This window comes from Oncorhynchus mykiss, chromosome 32 (assembly GCF_013265735.2).
Source record: "Oncorhynchus mykiss isolate Arlee chromosome 32, USDA_OmykA_1.1, whole genome shotgun sequence".
In the NCBI taxonomy this organism is placed as follows: domain Eukaryota; kingdom Metazoa; phylum Chordata; class Actinopteri; order Salmoniformes; family Salmonidae; genus Oncorhynchus; species Oncorhynchus mykiss.
In genome coordinates, this window is record NC_050572.1 from 13,991,725 (window position 1) to 14,012,533 (window position 20,809).

The window sequence follows — 20,809 nt, forward strand, 5'->3', positions numbered from 1 at the left end:
GTAACTGAAGTCCTCTACACTAGATACAGTACAGTAACTGTAGTCCTCTACACTAGATACAGTAACTGTAGTCCTCTACACTAGATACAGTACAGTAACTGTAGTCCTCTACACTAGATACAGTAACTGTAGTCCTCTACACTAGATACAGTAACTGTAGTCCTCTACACTAGATACAGTAACTGTAATCCTCTACACTAGATACAGTAACTGTAGTCCTCTACACTAGATACAGTACAGTAACTGTAGTCCTCTACACTAGATACAGTACAGTAACTGTAGTCCTCTACACTAGATACAGTACAGTAACTGTAGTCCTCTACACTAGATACAGTAACTGTAGTCCTCTACACTAGATACAGTACAGTAACTGTAGTCCTCTACAATAGATACAATAACTGTAGTCCTCTACCCTAGATACAGTAACTGTAGTCCTCTACACTAGATACAGTACAGTAACTGTAGTCCTCTACACTAGATACAGTACAGTAACTGTAGTCCTCTATACTAGATACAGTAACTGTTGTCCTCTACACTAGATACAGTAACTGTAGTCCTCTACACTAGATACAGTAACTGTAGTCCTCTACACTAGATACAGTACAGTAACTGTAGTCCTCTACACTAGATACAGTACAGTAACTGTAGTCCTCTACACTAGATGCAGTAACTGTTGTCCTCTACACTAGATACAGTACAGTAACAGTAGTCCTCCACACCAGATACAGTACAGTAACTGTAGTCATCTACACCAGATACAGTAACTGTAGTCCTCTACACTAGATACAGTACAGTAACTGTAGTCATCTACACTAGATACAGTACAGTAACTGTAGTCCTCTACACTAGATACAGTAACTGTAGTCCTCTACACTAGATACAGTACAGTAACTGTAGTCCTCTACACTAGATACAGTAACTGTAGTCCTCTACACTAGATACAATAACTGTATTCCTCCACACTAGATACAGTAACTGTAGTCCTCTACACTAGATACAGTACAGTAACTGTAGTCATCTACACTAGATACAGTAACTGTAGTCATCTACACTAGATACAGTAACTGTAGTCCTCTACACTAGATACAGTACAGTAACTGTAGTCATCTACACTAGATACAATAACTGTATTCCTCCACACTAGATACAGTAACTGTAGTCCTCTACACTAGATACAGTACAGTAACTGTAGTCCTCTACACTAGATACAGTACAGTAACTGTAGTCCTCTACACTAGATACAGTAACTGTTGTCCTCTACACTAGATACAGTAACTGTAGTCCTCTACACTAGATACAGTACAGTAACTATAGTCCTCTACACTAGATACAGTACAGTAACTGTAGTCCTCTACACTAGATACAGTAACTGTAGTCCTCTACACTAGATACAGTACAGTAACTATAGTCCTCTACACTAGATACAGTACAGTAACTGTAGTCCTCTACACTAGATACAGTAACTGTTGTCCTCTACGCTAGATACAGTAACTGTAGTCCTCTACACTAGATACAGTAACTGTAGTCCTCTACACTAGATACAGTAACTGTAGTCCTCTACACTAGATACAGTACAGTAACTGTAGTCCTCTACACTAGATACAGTACAGTAACTGTAGTCCTCTACACTAGATACAGTACAGTAACTGTAGTCCTCTACACTAGATACAGTAACTGTAGTCCTCTACACTAGATACAGTACAGTAACTGTAGTCCTCTACACTAGATACAGTAACTGTTGTCCTCTACACTAGATACAGTAACTGTAGTCCTCTACACTAGATACAGTACAGTAACTGTAGTCCTCTACACCAGATACAGTGAAGTAACTGTAGTCCTCTACACTAGATACGGTAACTGTAGTCCTCTACACTAGATACAGTAACTGTAGTCCTCTACACTAGATACAGTGACTGTAGTCCTCTACACTAGATACAGTACAGTAACTGTAGTCCTCTACACTAGATACAGTACAGTAACTGTAGTCCTCTACATTAGATACAGTAACTGTAGTCCTCTACACTAGATACAGTAACTGTAGTCCTCTACACCAGATACAGTAACTGTAGTCCTCTACACCAGATACAGTACAGTAACTGTAGTCCTCTACACTAGATACAGTGACTGTAGTCCTCTACACGAGATACATTACAGTAACTGTAGTCCTCTACACTAGATACAGTACAGTAACTGTAGTCCTCTACACTAGATACTGTAACTGTAGTCCTCTACACCAGATACAGTACAGTAACTGTAGTCCTCTACACTAGATACAGTAACTGTAGTCCGCTACACTAGATACTGTAACTGTAGTCCTCTACACTAGATACTGTAACTGTAGTCCTCTACACTAGATACAGTACAGTAACTGTCGTCCGCTACACTAGATACAGTAACTGTAGTCCTCTACATTAGATACAGTAACTGTAGTCCTCTACACTAGATACAGTAACTGTAGTCCTCTACACTAGATACAGTACAGTAACTGTAGTCCGCTACACTAGATACTGTAACTGTAGTCCTCTACACTAGATACAGTACAGTAACTGTAGTCCTCTACACCAGATACCGTACAGTAACTGTAGTCCTCTACACCAGATACAGTACAGTAACTGTAGTCCTCTACACTAGATACAGTACAGTAACTGTAGTCCTCTACACCAGATACAGTACAGTAACTGTAGTCCTCTACACCAGATACAGTACAGTAACTGTAGTCCTCTACACCAGATACAGTACAGTAACTGTAGTCCTCTACACTAGATACATTACAGTAACTGTAGTCCGCTACACTAGATACTGTAACTGTAGTCCTCTACACTAGATACAGTAACTGTAGTCCTCTACACTAGATACAGTAACTGTAGTCCTCTACACTAGATACAGTAACTGTAGTCCTCTACATTAGATACAGTAACTGTAGTCCTCTACACTAGATACAGTAACTGTAGTCCTCTACACTAGATACAGTAACTGTAGTCCTCTACACTAGATACAGTAACTGTAGTCCTCTACACTAGATACAGTACAGTAACTATAGTCCTCTACACTAGATACAGTACAGTAACTGTAGTCCTCTACACTAGATACAGTACAGTAACTGTAGTCCTCTACACTAGATACAGTAACTGTAGTCCTCTACACTAGATACAGTAACTGTAGTCCTCTACACTAGATACAGTAACTGTAATCCTCTACACTAGATACAGTAACTGTAGTCCTCTACACTAGATACAGTACAGTAACTGTAGTCCTCTACACTAGATACAGTAACTGTAGTCCTCTACATTAGATACAGTAACTGTAGTCCTCTACACTAGATACAGTAACTGTAGTCCTCTACACTAGATACAGTAACTGTAGTCCTCTACACTAGATACAGTAACTGTAGTCCTCTACACTAGATACAGTACAGTAACTGTAGTCCTCTACACTAGATACATTACAGTAACTGTAGTCCTCTACACTAGATACAGTAACTGTAGTCCTCTACACTAGATACAGTAACTGTAGTCCTCTACACTAGATACAGTAACTGTAGTCCTCTACACTAGATACAGTACAGTAACTGTAGTCCTCAACACTAGATACAGTACAGTAACTGTAGTCCTCTACACTAGATACATTACAGTAACTGTAGTCCTCTACACTAGATACAGTAACTGTAGTCCTCTACACTAGATACAGTAACTTTAGTCCTCTACACTAGATACAGTAACTGTAGTCCTCTACACTAGATACAGTACAGTAACTGTAGTCCTCTACACTAGATACAGTAACTGTAGTCCTCTACACTAGATACAGTAACTGTAGTCCTCTACACTAGATACAGTACAGTAACTGTAGTCCTCTACACTAGATACAGTAACTGTAGTCCTCTACACTAGATACAGTAACTGTAGTCCTCTATACTAGATACAGTACAGTAACTGTAGTCCTCTACACTAGATACAGTAACTGTAGTCCTCTACACTAGATACAGTAACTGTTGTCCTCTACACTAGATACAGTAACTGTAGTCCTCTACACCAGATACAGTGCAGTAACCAATATAGTTATTCTCTATCCCCTGGATAATGCTATTTACTGTGGGAGCGGAGACATGAGATGAGGTGATTTGTCATTGTGGCAGGAAGGCTTTGTCATGGCTTTTAACTATAGTAGTACAGATTACAGAGGATAATCTCTTCTTCTTCTTCCTCTTCTTCTGCTCTCTATTTCATCAGTCGGCTCCAGTGTCCGGTGGTGACATGTAAACGCTAGCCCTCCATAATGGCCAGCTTTGTTTCACATAAATCACACACGTCTGTCTCGGGATGTTGTTTACAGTGTGTTGGCTAGGCTCCATACAGAGTGTGTTTACTGAGTCTGGGAGGCTGTTCATCCCACACTGCACCCTATTCCCTTTGGGCCCCGGTCAAAAGTAGTGCACTACATCGGGAATAGGGTGCCATTTGGGATACGATCCGGTGTGTTTTTATTGTGTAGAAGGAAGGAATACGCTGGAGGCTGGGTCGGGCCTGATTACAATCTAAAGTGGACATTGCCCCCTTGTTGACTCTCCTTCAAGGGTCTGACAGGAATAGGTTCAAATCCAATTGTATTAGTCACATGCGCGAAATACAACAGTGAAATGCTTACATACGGGCCCCTAACCAACAATGCAGTTTCAAAAAAAATATGGATAAGAGTAAGAGATAAAAGTATTAAGTAATTGACGAGCAGCAGTAAAGTAAAAAAGCGAGACTATATACAGAGGGGTACCGGTACAGAGTCCATGTGCGGGCACTGCAAATTGTCTGGGGTAGCCCTTTGATTAGCTGTTCAGGAGTCTTATGGCTTGGGGGTAGAAGCTGTTTAGAAGCTTCTTGGACCTAGTCTTGGCGCTTCGGTACCGCTTACCGTGCGGTAGCAGAAAGAACAGTCTATGACTAGGGTGGCTGGAGTCTTTGATAATTTGTAGGGCCTTCCTCTGACACCGCCTGGTATAGAGGTCCTGGATGGCAGGAAGCTTGGCCCCAGTGATGTACTGGGCTGTTCGCACTACCCTCTGTAGTGCCTTGTTGTCGGAGGCCGAGCAGTTGCCATACCAGGCAGTGATGCAACCAGTCAGGATACTCTCGATGGTGCAGCTGAATAACCTTTTGAGGATCTGAGGACCCATGCCAAATCTTTTCAGTCCCCTGAGGGGGAATAGGTTTTGTCGTGCCCTCTTCAAGACTGTCTTGGTGTGCTTGGACCATGTTAGTTTGTTGCTGATGTGGACACCAAAGAACTTGAAGCTCTTCCAGCTCTTCCACTACAGCCCCGTCGATTAGAATGGGGGTGTGCTTTGTCCTCATGTTCCTGTAGTCCACAATCATCTCCTTTGTGGAAGATACAAGAGTGTCATTGTGCAGGAGTTTGTCTTTTCAATCTTCAATGTAAAACACTGCTGTCGGTGGTCGAACAGTACTCTTCAGTGATTGGATGTCTAACTAACTCACTACCTCTCACCCCTCTTCTCTCTTCTTCTCTCCTCTTTTCTGACTCACTCTCCCTCTCTCTTTCTCAGGGTGAGCCAGGTGCCCCAGGTCAGAGGGGTACCCCAGGGGAGCGAGGTCGCCCCGGACCCCCTGGTGGAGGGGGGTACTCCTCCAAAGCTGATACCCCAGTGATGGGCCCAGTGGGACCCAGGGGAGAGAGGGGCACCCCGGGCTCACCAGGACCTTCAGGGTCCACTGGACCTCCAGGAATACCAGGCAACGAGGTGAGACCTTAGCTACTAAGGTGAATTGCCTCGATTATGAATTGATTACTAGTTATGTTCGTGTTTGTTCCACAATGTCTAATGGAACACAAAACCAACAGTTTGGTCAAAAGACTAAAACCCAAAAGTGGTGGTTAGGTCTTCTCTTATGTCTTTCTTTCTCTCTCTCTCACTAATCCACAGCCTGTGGTCAACTATGACAACATCAAGGACTTCATTCGCCAGCAGGTCATCAAGATATTTGATGGTGAGAACATGGTCTTATTTTAGTTAAAGTTTATCACCAATACTTTATATCTGCCCGTATTTCCTAATTGAGCAGTGGCAGAGAAAGGAAACAGCTTTATTGAATATTAGGTGGTTTATCAACTGGAGTTGTACTGTATCCCCCTACAGAGAGGATGGCCTACTTCATGTCTCGTATGCAGCAGCCACAAGAAGTATCGTCCCCCGGACGTCCTGGCCCCCCAGGGAAGGATGGTAACCCAGGTAGAAATGGGTCTCCAGGGGCCCCGGGTCAGCCAGGACAGATAGGCAGAGAGGGCCGCCAAGGAGTCCTGGGACCACAGGGTGAGTCTAGAATTCACTTGATTCCTTTTGTCGTAACTCCTGAATACCATGGTCATGATAATTACATAAGAGATCATAAACAGTTAATACAAGTGATGTCAGCTTAGCGTAACATAAAGGTTAGCTCCTCTCTCAAGTGATGTCCTCTGTCGTGTCTGCAGGTCCACGAGGTCTGAAGGGAGAGAAAGGTGACAAGGGTGTAGGGGAGATGGGTGACAGTGGACCCCCAGGAGCACCAGGTGAGACGCCACATCAGCCTGTTGAAATGTTTAACTCTTCACTATCCTGCCAAAGCTTCATTAAGTTAGTTCTTTCAACTGCTCTGCTCTTTTATAGTCACTGTGTATCCAGTGCTTCAATGATGTTCTCTGTTCCTTCATCCCCCCGCCACAGGTGTCCCGGGCCCCCCAGGCTATGGCAAGATGGGCCCCAGCGGCCCCGTGGGTCAGCAGGGGATCCCTGGAGTCTCAGGAACCCCTGGACAGCCGGGCCAGAAGGGCAGGGAGGGCCGGTGTAACCCCTCCGACTGTATGAGCCAACCAATAGAGTGGAACCCTAAGGGCCCTCCCGTCAAGGGCCCCTACTAGAGAGAGAGAGATTATTGAAGAGAAGAGGAGGAGAGGAGACACAGAGAAGATGGAGAGATAGAAGAAACCAACCCAAAGACCAGAAGGCACTAGAGACAGAAGTGGAGGAGTGAAGAGAGAGAGAAGAGAAAACAAAAGACCAGTCAATCAACAGAAATCATCCCAGGAAAACAAGTGAATACTGAGGCACCCATAGTGTATGTGGTCCTCTTCATCCATCCCTAATTCATCAAAGTGTTTGCCAGTTAGCTGTCCACCTCACCGCCTGTGTAGAAAATATATACAGATGTAGGATCTTAATTTGAGCCAGTTTGCTGAAGCAGGAAAACAATCCTGCAGCAACAGGAAATGTTAATTATTATGTAGATTATAATTAATGGACGTTTTTGTCATGGTTGATACATTTTCCTAATGGAAAATCAAGTATTACATTTCTAAGTGGAAATTACAGACATTCAAAGCCTTTTTAAACACCAAATACACTACACATTTTAAATGTCCTGCATTGTAGGAAAGTTCATCCTGCAACAGCGTGATCAAATTAAGATTCTATATCTGTATGTGTAGGACCTTCTTCTAACTGAAGACTTAGTACTGGCTGAAGTGGCTTTGATAAAGGAGATCATGTGGACACCGCTATCCTGCCTCTCTACTCTCTGTCTTATCTGTTCTGTTCATTCCTTCAAAATTTCCCAACTTTAGCTGTAAGTTCATTCTATAAGATATACATGCTTAGTTTGATAATACCAGCAAGAGCAAATCCAGCCTTCAAAAAACTACCTGCAAACTCTTCCTCATCATCACTATCACCCTCCTCTCCATTCTGATTATAAAACGTGCCCGTTGGGAGTATTAGACAGCTGCTTTCTGCTGTTCTGCTTTGATCTTGCTTCTCTCTAGCAATAGAAACAGAATGAATAGAACTGACATGGCACTCCCATTCCAAATGTTCTTTAGTCTTTATGCATGCTATGTTGTTTATGTTATTTCTATGCTTGAATATACACCATCACGTGAATGATGTCTGATGCTTTAACAGATCTGTATGCTATATAATGGCCTTCTCACCTTCTCTTCCCTGTTTGTGTGAGAAGAACATAATGTTCACCTTCCCAGAGTGCCTGTTTTGTAAATATTTATATTTATATAATGGCTTGTTATACCTTTTTGTATTGTGGAGTTGGCGTCAGCATGGCTTACCGTGTGTTTGTTATGGTCAACCGTCATGTATCCACTACCAGTGGGTTTTTTTTAAAATGTTTTAAAGGGAGTAATTTGTTCTGTAAAACTATTTTTTTTATGAGGGAATTGTGCCTTTTGTATAAAAACAGATTGGATTTATATATGGTGGTATTATTATGCTCTGGAAGGTATTTTCATGCGTGTCAGAGAGTACAGGACATCATGTTCAACGGTAGCATTTTCGAAACTGCCTCAAAAATCACTTTTCTTGTTATATAGCAATCTATTACCACACTACCAAACTTATTTTTCACAACAGATGAACTTGAAAGGGATGATTTGCTCCTCGAGTACACCACTGGTGTACCTAGGATTTTCAGAAATCCTGGCCGAAAGATTCCCAGAATACGCAGGAAATCTGAAAAAAAATCTGAACAGAATTTCTGGAAGCTTGGTAATTTTGGGAAAGTTCCCATAATTTAGCGATCCTAAGCAGAAGTACATTCTTTATGACCACTAAGAGTTTTCAATGTCATTATCAAACATAAGAGAAAAAAGTTGAACATCCATATTCACTCATACCATCGCTGGCATCACTGTGCCAACCAGCTTCTCCCTGTATCCATTACTAACTGAGTACAACCTGTATGTCTCCTGCCTTGTATGTTGTGTTGTTTTTTAGTTTGACCTGTCATATATACACGACAGGGTGTCACCAACCGCTACCTATGTAATGGATATCACCAGGTTTAGAATCATATAGATGTTCTGAGTTGTTATTGGAGTTTTTTCCTGAACATGTGACCTGTCCAGAGTGTTTCCTGGTCAGGAATAACTACTGACCCTAGGTATACCAAATACCCAAACAATAACATATCTCCACTCTTCATTCCTAGCTTTTACAAACATCTTGTTAAAACAACAGCGCTGTTTCCCTGCTATTCTCAGTAGATCTGATTGTTTCTGTGTTACCGGTACATTTTATTAAGCCATCCTGTGTAAAGAGATGTTGTTTTTTAATGGAAACTTTTCTGAAAAAGCTAATAAATTTTGCAAAGCAGACATGTTGTTGATCAACAGATCAGAGACATCCAAGTATATAATGTGACTAGTTCACTGTGGTGTTGCCATACCATCAATGTGCATTTCCTTGGAATGCCTTTCCTTGGTTCTCTGATTGAAAGCATACTAAGGATAAAACATTAACTAGCACTGTATTTATATTATTCTGCTTTTCAAGTAAGCCGATTGCTAGAGCTGTTATTGTATAAACTCCAAGCCACCTGCAAGAGACTATGTGAATGAGTCCAAGAAGAATATCTTTCAAGTGGAAGGCTTTCACAAAAGCTTGACTTCCGCAGCTTTGAGAGCGTGAGCTGGTATTACTCACAGTTGGATAGGGGTGGATAAACAGCAAAGGATAGAGCAGTCCAACTAAAGAACGCCATGGTACTGGAACTGGGCTGTGTTGGCCCACACTTTACACGTTATAGGCCTTATACCAGAATACCTACCACTGGGATAATGTGGGGTATGTCATTATTCTCTAGTCTAGGCAGACAACATGCACCTCAACACTTAACGTTTTGCATTTTCTTGGAAAACAGTTGGCAACCAACTTACTAGCACTGACTGGACTGGAGTGTGGCAAGAAGACAGAGAAAGTCTAGGCTCTTTCCGTTAACCCATCTCTAAACCCACTGGAATAATGACCATGTAATTTTAGTACAATAATTGTTTCTATTCAGAAATCCAACGGTTCCCACATGGTAGGGAAGAACATTCAGGTTTTACAAAACTTTATTTTGTATTGTTTTGGAATTGGTTGACCTGAACAACCAGAGGAAAAAAAGAAATTACACGTCTTTACAGATGAATCATATAAAGAACAATAAATAGTTTCTGTTAATGAAAATAACATGTCCTAGTTGTTATTAGAATGTTGACATTGATTGACTCTGTGGAAGTTAGTTGACAGTGGCATAGAAAGATTGATTGCAGTAAGACAAACATTTACAAAGTTGTACAGCACTGACTTATGGGAAGTAGATGGGAGTACCCATCAGGATGTGCTGTTGCCAGTCAACTAGAGGAAGAGATCAAGGCTAAAGAAAACATGTTTTCTAAAATGAGGCAAAGGTAGAACGGGGCGGCAATGTACATGTGAGATAATTCACTCGAGCATTTCACTATTTCACTCGAGCATATAGGCGAGGATTTTAGCAATACATCTTACAAAGGTACAGTATGGAGCGTGGATTTTGATCCTAATCTTTTATTGGTACTTTTGTGTACACTTGTAAGCCACTTGTTGTTTGGTGGCGGGTGGAGTGGGTCATATGCTTGCCTTTTCTGCTTCAAAACATATTTAAAAATTCATATTTCAGGTATTAAACAATAGCATTTAAAGTTACCACGGTATATAAAATAAAAAGCACCAATCATTAGACACAAAGTCTATCTCTAGTCCTCCCAGTCCAGGGGCTACGGCTGCTGCTGATGACATTATCAATGACGTCACTGGATATGATTCTGATGTCACTACGTTTCTCCCATGACGCGTTCAAGACAACTGGGAACCCCCAAAAAATCATGATGCCAGTGATCTTCAGGTTGGAAAGTTGAAGCTCTAGAAAGAGGCTTGAGAATTCCGAGTTGGAATTCCGAGTTGGATGACCGTTCAAAAATATTTTTTCCAGTCTGAGCTCGTTTTTTTTATGAGTTCCCAGATGTCTTGAACGCACTAAAGTTGGAAGTCTGAGATTTCAGAGTTCTGAGCACCCAGTTGCTTTGAACGCAGCATCATTCTATTTCCCTCTGTGTTTGGGGGTGAGGCAGTTGGATGTGACTGTCATTGAAAAAAGCCAATCCCGAACCAGAGATTGTAATTTCAGAGGGGTGTTATTGGCTGTGAGTGGCTGTCCTCAGGGTGATTTAAAGTAGATGGGCATGGTGTATGTTGCAAACAGTCTCCAAACAGTTCAACTGAAGGTCGTCAGTTTAGGGGTCAGAGGGGCAATGTCAGTCATGATAGTATTTCCCCAACTCCTCGCTCTTGTTGGTATGCAATAAAGAAGAGTTCTCTCTCTTCTGTCTCTCTCTTTCTCTCCTCTATCCCTGCTTCTTTCTCTTCTGTCTCTCTCTCTCCTCTATCCCTGCTTCTCTCTATTCTGTCTCTCTCTCTCTCTCTCCTCGATCCCTGCTTCTCTCTCTTCTGTCTCTCTCTCTCTCTCTCTCTCTCTCTCTCCTCTATCCCTGCTTCTCTCTCTTCTGTCTCTCTCTCTCTCTCTCTCTCTCCTCTATCCCTGCTTCTCTCTCTTCTGTCTCTCTCTCTCTCTCCTCTATCCCTGCTTCTCTCTTCTGTCTCTCTCTTTCTCCCTGGTGTTGTGGGGCTCTTGATGGAGAGGTCTCAGGTTAGACTCCTGGGCCCTTGACCCTGGCGGAGTCCTGTAGTCTGGGGGAGGTGTAGGCCGAGGCAGCTAGGCAGGCTGCAGCCTCACAGAACCCTGGAAGACCAGTGGGGCCCGCCTTACCAGGACGGCCAGCCTCTCCTGCCGAGCCCTGGGGGCCTCGCTCACCAGGCTTTCCGTTTCGAGCCACTCCGTCAATACCAGGGGGACCTGAGGAGGAAGGGTTTTAAAGTTTTACTTTGACACTATGACTTCCCGATGTAAGTTGATACACTTTTTATTGTAATATTTTCTGTAATTATTTTGTACAATAAACTAAAACATACATAGACAAAAACAATAGACAATTTAACATTTACATACATACATTTCCACAAACAATGATATCACATTTGCTCAGACCCACATGTTCCCACCATATCAACACCCATTGCTGTTTCTAATGCTTGTAAGACTCTGCCCCATATTACTGAAAAATGTTTCTGTCTGTAGCCAGATTTTTTTTCAATATTTAAATAATAAAGCATGCTTTGTCATGAAATATGCAGATAGACGTATTAAAAGTAAATGTACATTGTAAAACTTCAGACTGCCAGCGCAGCTTTTTAACTCTGCCCAGAACTTTTGGACTTTATAGCACTCCCAGAAGGCATGAATTATTGAGACGTTGTTCGTTTTATACTAAAGACATGACTCTGCAGTTGTAGTGTAGAATTTGTTAATTTTGTTTTTTGTATAATAAATTCTATACATTTAGATGAGTTTATACTGGATTTAAGAGTACAGTTTTGTTAACTGTAATTGTGTTTGTTATGTTCTAACACTGCCTAGTGTTGCCTATATCCATTATTTTTAAGCCTTGGTTCCAATAGTTTATATTTTTTCTAACAGATTGTCATTGTGATAGACTCTCTCTGCAAGGTGTTGTATATCTTACCTATCATATGAGCATTTGTTTCTGACCCCAACAGGATTTCCTCAACATTTCTCTGATGTCCAAAAGTGTTCAGGTCGATATTTTTGATATAAAATGTTTAAGTTAAAAAAAATGTTTTTATCTAACATTTAGAACCAAGGTCTGTAGTTATGCCTACTAGCACTGACATGCAGTGCCTCAGACCAATGCACCACTTGGGAGCCCAATATAGTATTTGAAAATGTCTACATTAATCAGTCCAAAACAGTTTTTCATTCTGTCATTGAAATAATTGTATTTCCTTTACTCTGTCATTTACAGTTTCTATGCCTTTGGTTTTCCATGTGGGCCAATTTATCGGTGAAGCTATCAAAGGATTGTTCCATAGGGGTGTGTTTTTAGGGAGACATTTTAATGTTAACATCTTTAATGTTATTATAATGTTCTTAAATATGAAGTTGTTAATGTTCTTAGCTCCAGCCTTTGAAAACAAACAGGTGAAAAGATTCTAGGGATGAGCATACACATCTTCATTATGTACCCATTGTTCCAGTTTAGTGCATTTTAGTGCATATGTCACAAGTAAAAGCCTTGGGTGGCGAGTTGACACAATTCCATTTCTGGAAGGTTAAAACTTCCCTATTTATTCTACGAGTTTTATTTTCCCATATGAAGTCTGTTATCTTATGTCCGAGAATACTTTTTTAAAGAATGTCTTTAATGGGGTAAATTATATTACCGAAATTAGAAATAAAATCTTTGCCATTCTAAAAGAGGTTTATTCTACCTATAACATTAATGGGAGAATGTTCGTGTTAATTAGATGCGCATTAATTTTGTTGAGTGATGATATAAAGTTATCTTTATATATTTGTTGTTTTTTGTCACTTATTAAGCATCATAGGTATGTTATATTTTTTTGGTCCACTTAAAAGATTGCTGTAGATCATCAGTTATTATATTTATTTTTCCTATTGCCATTATTTCAGTTTTTTCCACTTTCATTTTATTTCCTTTTACTTTAGAGTATCCCAGGAATGTTTTTAACAAGGGCAGCATTGAGTTTCAATATTAGTCAGGTACAGTATATCAGGAGATCGTCGTCAAACCAGTTTCATTTCTATTCATGTTTATCAGTACTCATACCTGTTATGTTTGTGTGCTGTCAAATTCTTTCTGCCAGCAGTTCAATTGCCAGTGAAACCAGTAGGGGGAGACAGGACATTCTGTCCTTTTCCCCTTTTAAAGCAATTTCATCAGGTACTGTATTATTTGTGCATATTTTTGCTTAATGATATTTATATAATATTTGTATTAAATGTATTATTTTAGCTGGAAAGTTGAATGCTTCCGAAGGTCTAAATAGAAAGGTCAACAGCCTTTTCATCATCAACAGCCTTTTCATCATCAACAGCCATTTCATCATCAACAGCCATTTCATCATCAACAGCCTTTTCATCATCAACAGCCTTTTCATCATCAACAGCCATTTCATCATCAACAGCCTTTTCATCATCAACAGCCTTTTCATCATCAACAGCCATTTCATCATCAACAGCCTTTTCATCATCAACAGCCTTTTCATCATCAACAGCCATTTCATCATCAACAGCCTTTTCATCATCAACAGCCATTTCATCATCAACAGCCTTTTCATCATCAACAGCCATTATTGACAAATCAACATCCTTTTTGTGTGTTTTGTATTATTCTGAAACACGTTCTTGTGTTTGTTTGTGTCTATTTTGAATCAACCCTGTTTGATTAATATGTATCAAGTCTGGTAAGAGTTTTGCCATTTTTATGCTTTTGAGTGTTATTATTTTATTGTCCCACTTTATCAAATGTATGGATCTGTAATCTGCAGGGGACTCTCCACATTTTCCTGGTTTAATATGACTGAAATAAAAGTTTGATACATGGAACTCGGAAGCATAGCATTGAATGACGTTTGGTCTCATTGGAAGAAATAGGGGCACTACTTTGTTCCAGAATATAAAATACAATTCTATGTGTAAACTGTTCATCCCTGGTGCATTTCTCCGCCCGAATGTTTTAACAGTGTCTAATATTTATTTCTGTGTGATTTCAATTTATGCTTTATGCAACAGTATGCTTTATCTGAGTTTAACCTGTAGTTGTTGGCTCTTCAAAAGTAAAAGATTATATTCCTGCTTAAGTTCAGAAATGTCATTTTCTTCTTTACCTAGTAAAGATTTTTTATGGGCTTTTTCTAAAATAGATTTTTTTTTCTAAGAGAAATGAATTACTAACTCAGATTGAACTTTTGCAGAGTATGAGATTATCGTTCCCCCTAATGTACTCCGTAAAAGCATTCCAAATGATGTCGGGGGGGGGCGGCATTTCTCTGTGTTGTATGTCTACATTTGTTATGGTAAAGTTTTTTTTATGTATTTAATACATTTCGGGAATTAAAGATGCGCTCTGTTCATTGACCATAATTATTCTCTCACTATAAGTGCATTTTCTGTTGGTGTAATTAAGCACGATACAGGAGAATGATCCGATATCACTGTATCATGGATTTTAGTACCCAGTATATTGTTGTGAGCATTTTTGGAATAAAAAACTTGAAGAGCTTTTCAAACGTTGAGAAAAAAGAGAGTAGTCTTTTGAAGTCGGGGATAATAATCTCCAGGTGCCTGTAAAATATTTGTAGTAATTAACATATTCAGCCTCTTTGGAAGTTCCTTGAATTTCCATTTGTTTTTTTATTGCTATGCCTGTCTAATTGGCTGAATGCTTGATTCAGGTCACCTGCTAAAATAATAGTTCCTGTCTGGGTTTGATACGGTGCTTTCAGAAAGTATTCAGACCTCTTGACTTTTTCCACATTTTGTTACATTACAGCCTTTTTCTAAAATGGAATAAATAATTTTCCCTTTGTTAATCTACACACAATACCCCAATAATGACAAAGAAAAAAACAGGTTTTCAGGAAGTTTTGCAAAAAAACGTGAAACAAAAACTGAAATATAACCCTTTACTCAGTACTTTGTTGAAGCACCTTTGGCAGCAATTACAGCCTTAAGGCTTCTTGGGTATGATGCTACAAGCTTGACACACCTGTATTTGGGGAGTTTCTCCCATTGTTCTCTGCAGATCCTCTCAAGGGTCTGCCAGGTTGGATGGAGAGCGTCGCCACACAGCTATTTTCAGGTTTCTCCAGAGATGTTCAATTGGGTTCAAGTCTGAGCTCTGGCTGGCCACTCAAGGACATTCAGAGACTTGTCCCGAAGCCACTCCTGCGCTGTCTTGGCTGTGTGCTTACGGTTGTTGTCCTGTTGGAAGGTGAACCTTCACCCCAGTCTGAGCCCCTGAATGCGTTGGAGCAGTTTTTCATCAAGGATCTATCTGTACTTTGCTCCGTTCATCTTTCCCTCAATCCTGACTCATCTCCAAGTCCCTCCTGCTGAAAAAGATCCCCACAGCATGATTCTGCCACCACCATGCTTCACTGTAGGGATGGTGCCAGGTTTCCTCCAGACGTGACACTTGGCATTCAGGCCAAAGAGCTCAATATTGGTTTCATCAGATCAGAGAATCTTGTTTCTCATGGTCTTAGAGTCCTTTAGGTGCCTTTTTGCAAACTCCAAGTGGGCTGTCATGTGCCTTTTACTGAGGACTGGCTTCCATCTGGCCACTCTACCATAAAGGCCTGATTGGTGGAGTGCTGCAGGGATGGTTGTCCTTCTGGAAGGTTCTCACATCTCCACAGAGGAACTCTAGAGCTCTGTCAGAGTGACAATCGGGTTCTTGGTCACCTTCCTGACCAAGGCCCTTCTCCCCCAATTGCCCAGTTTGGCTGGGCGGTCAGCTCTAGGAAGAGTCTTGGTGGTTCCAAATTTCTTCCATTTAAGAATGATGGAGGCAACTGTGTTCTTGGGGACCTTCAATGTGGCAGACATTTTTTGGCGTTGTCATTATAGGGCATTGTGTGTAGATTGATGAAGAAAAAAGTAATTTAACCAGTTGCATCTCTAGGAGCGCTATTTCATTTTTGGATAAAAAACGTTCCCGTTTTAAGCGCGATATTTTGTCACGAAAAGATGCTCAACTATGCATACTTGACAGTTTTGGAAAGAAAACACACTGAAGTTTCAGAATCTGCAAAGATTTTGTCTTTAAGTGCCCCAGAACTCATTCTACAGGCGAAACCAAGATGATACGTGAAACAGGAAATGAGCAGAATTTCTGAAGCTCTGTTTTCTAATGTCTCCTTATATGGCTGTGAATGCGACAGGAATAAGCTTAGACCTTCTGCCGTTTCCCCAAGATGTCGGCAGCATTGTGACGTATTTGTAGGCATATCATTGGAAGATTGGCCATAAGAGACTACATTTTCCAGGGGTCCGCCCGGTGTCCTTTGTCTAAATTTGTGCGTAATCTTCAGGTGCGGGCATTTTCTCCTGGGATTCAGGAGAGAAAGCACACTTCCACGAACGATATATCATCGAAGAGATATGTGAAAAACACCTTGAGGATTGATTCTAAACAACGTTTGCCATGTTTTCAGTCGATATTATGGAGTTAATTTGGAAAAAAGTTCGCGTTTTGAGGACTGAATTTTCGGGGTTTTTTGGTAGCCAAATGTGATGTACAAAACGGAGCTATTTCTAATACACAAAGAATCTTTTTGGAAAAACTGAGCATCTGCTATCTAACTGAGTCTCCTCATTGAAAACATCTGAAGTTCTTCAAAGGTAAATTATTTTATTTGAAGGCTTTTATGTTTTTGTTGAAATGTTGCGTGCTGGATGCTAACGCTAATGCTAACGCTAAATGCTAACGCTAAATGCTAACGCTAAATGCTAACGCTAAATGCTAACGCTAGCTAGCTACTTTTACACAAATTATTGTTTTCCTATGGTTGAGAAGCATATTTTGAAAATCTGAGATGACAGTGTTGTTTACAAAAGGCTAAGCTTGAGAGATGGCATATTTATTTCATTTCATTTGCGATTTTCATGAATAGTTAACGTTGTGTTATGCTAATGAGCTTGCTGATAGATTTACACAATCCTGGATACAGGGGTTTTTTCATAGCTAAACGTGACGCAGAAAACGGAGCGATTTGTCCTAAACAAATAATCTTTCAGGAAAAACTGAACATTTGCTATCTGAGAGTCTCCTCATTGAAAACATCTGAAGTTCTTCAAAGGTAAATGATTTTATTTGAATGCTTTTCTGTTTTTTTGTGTAAATGTTGCCAGCTGAATGCTAATGCTAAATGCTACGTTAGCCATCAATACTGTTACACAAATGCTTGTTTTGCAATGGTTGAGAAGCATATTTTGAAAATCTGAGATGACAGTGTTGTTAACAAAAGGCTAAGCTTGAGAGCTAGCATATTTATTTCGTTTCATTTGCGATTTTCATGAATAGTTAACGTTGCGTTATGGTAATGAGCTTGAGTCTGTATTCACGATCCCGGATCCGTGTAGAGCTTGCAGGAAAACCACATCGCCTGACAATGTCTTTAGATGTTTAAGAACCTTGTGCTTTTTTTACACATTCCATGCAATCATTAGGATTTTGTTAGCCTTGTATAGAATCAAAGTTAACCTCGTCTGTTCTGTCCGTCATTGAAGAACCAGATACCTTTTAGCAGACACGTCATATGAGGGCGTTTGACATCTGATGCATATGGAGAAGTCATAGTATCAATACATAGTTATTGTATAGATTACATAAATGAAACGTGAGAACATGTAGGAACATTTAGGCTGAGCAAACATTTAACAGAGAACACACATGAAACATAAAGCAAGTACTTATTTGTACTTTGAGGCACTGTGCCATTTTAGGGCTTTTAGCTCCTACTCTACCCCTAATATACCACTGACTAAATACTTTTTTGCCCCACTGTAAATACTGTGGTCAGTTTGTAATACCTTGGGAATTAAATGAGTATAGTGGCTGGTGGGGCTCTACTTGGGGAGAGTGGGTCCCCCGAGAGACCGAAGTGAGATGAGTGGAGGCACCACACATACTTCAGGGAAGTGTCTGATGCCCTCCCACCTCCCCCGTCCTGATCCATCGGACAGAGTCAATCTCCCACAAATAACCACCATTGTGCCTTAACCATAATGGCCATCAAGGAATAATAATGACTTGACATCCTCTCCTATTTTGGCCAGAACTCTTATTAATTTGACTGACTCTGATCTGGCGGACTTACCAAACACAAATGATTTGTTTTAAAATTATGTCTGAGCGTTGGAATGTGCCCCTGGCTATCCGTAAATTAATAAAACACAAAACTGGTGTCATCTGGTTTGCTTAATAGAAGGAATTTGAAATTATTTATACTTTTACTTTTATGTATATTTTAGCAATTACATTTACTTGTGATACTTAAGTATATTTAAAACCAAATACTTTTAGACTTTTACTCAAGTAGTATTTTACTGGGTGACTTTCAGTTGAGTCCTTTTTTGTTAAGGTATCTTTACTTTTACACAAGTATGACAATTGGGTATTTTTTCCACACCCACACATCCATAGAACAGTGATTGACACACAGTACTTGCTATATTTCCCCCTTTGTACTGTCTGTCAGTGTCCCTTTAGCCCGTTGGCATTGGCTACTTCTATCGTTACTTCACAGAGAAGAACATCTACTTGGGGAAAGTAGAGTAGATTGCATTGGGGGGGGAGAGGGAAAGAATATTGTTTCAATTTACGATAAGCTGGTCTTCGGCATCACTGATTATATATTTTTCCTGCTTTGTCCTCAGTGCAGGGGGTCTCCTCCTTCAACTGGAAAGGTTTCTTGCAGCTTGTTAAGGGCTTTGTTGGCACTGATTCATTCCATCCTTTGCATTTTCTTCCACACCTGTTCATGTATTCAATATTCTCATGTTGTTTCATCTCATTCTGTTTTCTTGCTGGTCCAATTCAACTTCTACTTTTCAAATGGCACATTTTGTTGTCTTGTTCGTTCATGCGCAAACCTTGCATGTCTGACACAATAGCCACTACTTTCTTTTCGAGCGAATCTACTTTTTTAAAAACAGATTGTAGCAATTTGTTTGTTTTGGTGAGCATTGAGAGTATTTTAACTTTGTTTTCCTGGAAATCATGTAGGTGTTAATTACTCTTGTTTGCGTCTCCAAGTTGCTACTGATCTTTTCCTCTGGGGGAAGCCATGGCTTGTTGGATTTGTGCAGCCAAGCAGCTTTACCAACTGATTGGTTCGCTGTTGTACATAACTGACTGCTCACTCTCTTACAGTTGCTGGGGACATATTGATTAAGCAATTTTAAGAGGCTTAATTTAAGCTTTGTTGTCTGGTTTCTACATACTGTATAACAACAGCTTCTACATACTGTTTAACCATAGCTTCTACATACTGCATAACCACAGTCTTTACGTACTGTTTAACCACAGTCTCTACGTACTGTATAACCACAGCTTCTACATACTGTATAACCACAGTCTTTACATATAGTATAACCACAGCTTCTACATACTGTATAACCACAGTCTCTACGTACTGTTTAACCACAGCTTCTACATACTGTATAACCACAGCTTCTACATACTGTATAACCACAGCTTCTACATACTGCATAACCACAGTCTTTACGTACTGTTTAACCACAGTCTCTACGTACTGTATAACCACAGCTTCTACATACTGTATAACCACAGTCTCTACGTACTGTATAACCACAGTCTCTACACACTGTATAACCACAGTCTCTACGTACTGTTTAACCACAGTCTCTACGTACTGTATAACCACAGCTTCTACATACTGTATAACCACAGTCTCTACGTACTGTATAACCACAGTCTCTACATACTGTATAACCACAGCTTCTACATACTGTATAACCACAGCTTCTACATACTGTATAACCACAGCTTCTACATACTGTATAACCACGGTTTCTACATACTGTATAACCACAGTCTTTACATATAGTATAACCACAGTTTCTACATACTGTATGACCACAGTTTTGTGGTTATCGGTACGCGCATGCACCTCCACCTCCACACCTTTACAGCAACTGGATAGGTGTGTATAGGACGGTCACTGCTGAGTGTGTGTATGTGTGTGTATGTGTGTATGTGTGTGTGTGTGGTGCTCCTGGGGTCTCACCTGTTATTCCCGGGGGTCCTGGCTGGCCAACATGTGGTTTACCAGGATCTCCTCTGTCTCCCTTCGCTCCTCTCTTTCCTGAAAGAGAGAAAGATGGAGGCATGGAGAGGGGCCAGTGGTATTAATCTGTTGTATTACTCTTTGAGTGATCAGTGTCTCTTTTTATCTGGAAAGTTTCTACCTTTCAGTCCAGTGTTGCCGATCTGTCCGGAGGCTCCAAACATGCCAGGGATGCCGCGGGCGCCGGTGAGGCCGTGTGGG

The 20,809-nt window shown here is 40.5% G+C and overlaps 2 protein-coding genes across 5 annotated transcripts in view; one reads left to right on the plus strand and one right to left on the minus strand.

Moving 5' to 3' along the window:
• LOC110487940 (collagen alpha-1(XVI) chain) overlaps positions 1 to 9,997 on the plus strand; it is a 150,747-nt gene extending 140,750 nt beyond the window's left edge. For all 3 annotated transcript variants that reach the window (XM_036971044.1, XM_036971046.1, XM_036971045.1), the window contains 5 exons: positions 5,555 to 5,749; positions 5,933 to 5,996; positions 6,146 to 6,319; positions 6,481 to 6,558; positions 6,713 to 9,997. In XM_036971044.1, coding sequence (XP_036826939.1) covers positions 5,555 to 5,749; positions 5,933 to 5,996; positions 6,146 to 6,319; positions 6,481 to 6,558; positions 6,713 to 6,906 — 705 coding nt within the window. In that variant the 3' untranslated portion in view covers positions 6,907 to 9,997. The remainder of the gene's footprint in view (positions 1 to 5,554; positions 5,750 to 5,932; positions 5,997 to 6,145; positions 6,320 to 6,480; positions 6,559 to 6,712) is intronic.
• Positions 9,998 to 11,365: 1,368 nt separating this feature from the next.
• LOC110489382 (collagen alpha-2(IX) chain) overlaps positions 11,366 to 20,809 on the minus strand; it is a 36,453-nt gene continuing 27,009 nt past the window's right edge. For both annotated transcript variants that reach the window (XM_036971048.1, XM_036971047.1), the window contains exons 30-32: positions 20,730 to 20,809; positions 20,549 to 20,626; positions 11,366 to 11,708 (exon numbers count right to left, since the gene is read on the minus strand). The exon at positions 20,730 to 20,809 is cut by the window's right edge and continues 109 nt beyond it. In XM_036971048.1, the coding sequence (XP_036826943.1) occupies positions 11,503 to 11,708; positions 20,549 to 20,626; positions 20,730 to 20,809 (364 nt within the window). In that variant the 3' untranslated portion in view covers positions 11,366 to 11,502. The remainder of the gene's footprint in view (positions 11,709 to 20,548; positions 20,627 to 20,729) is intronic.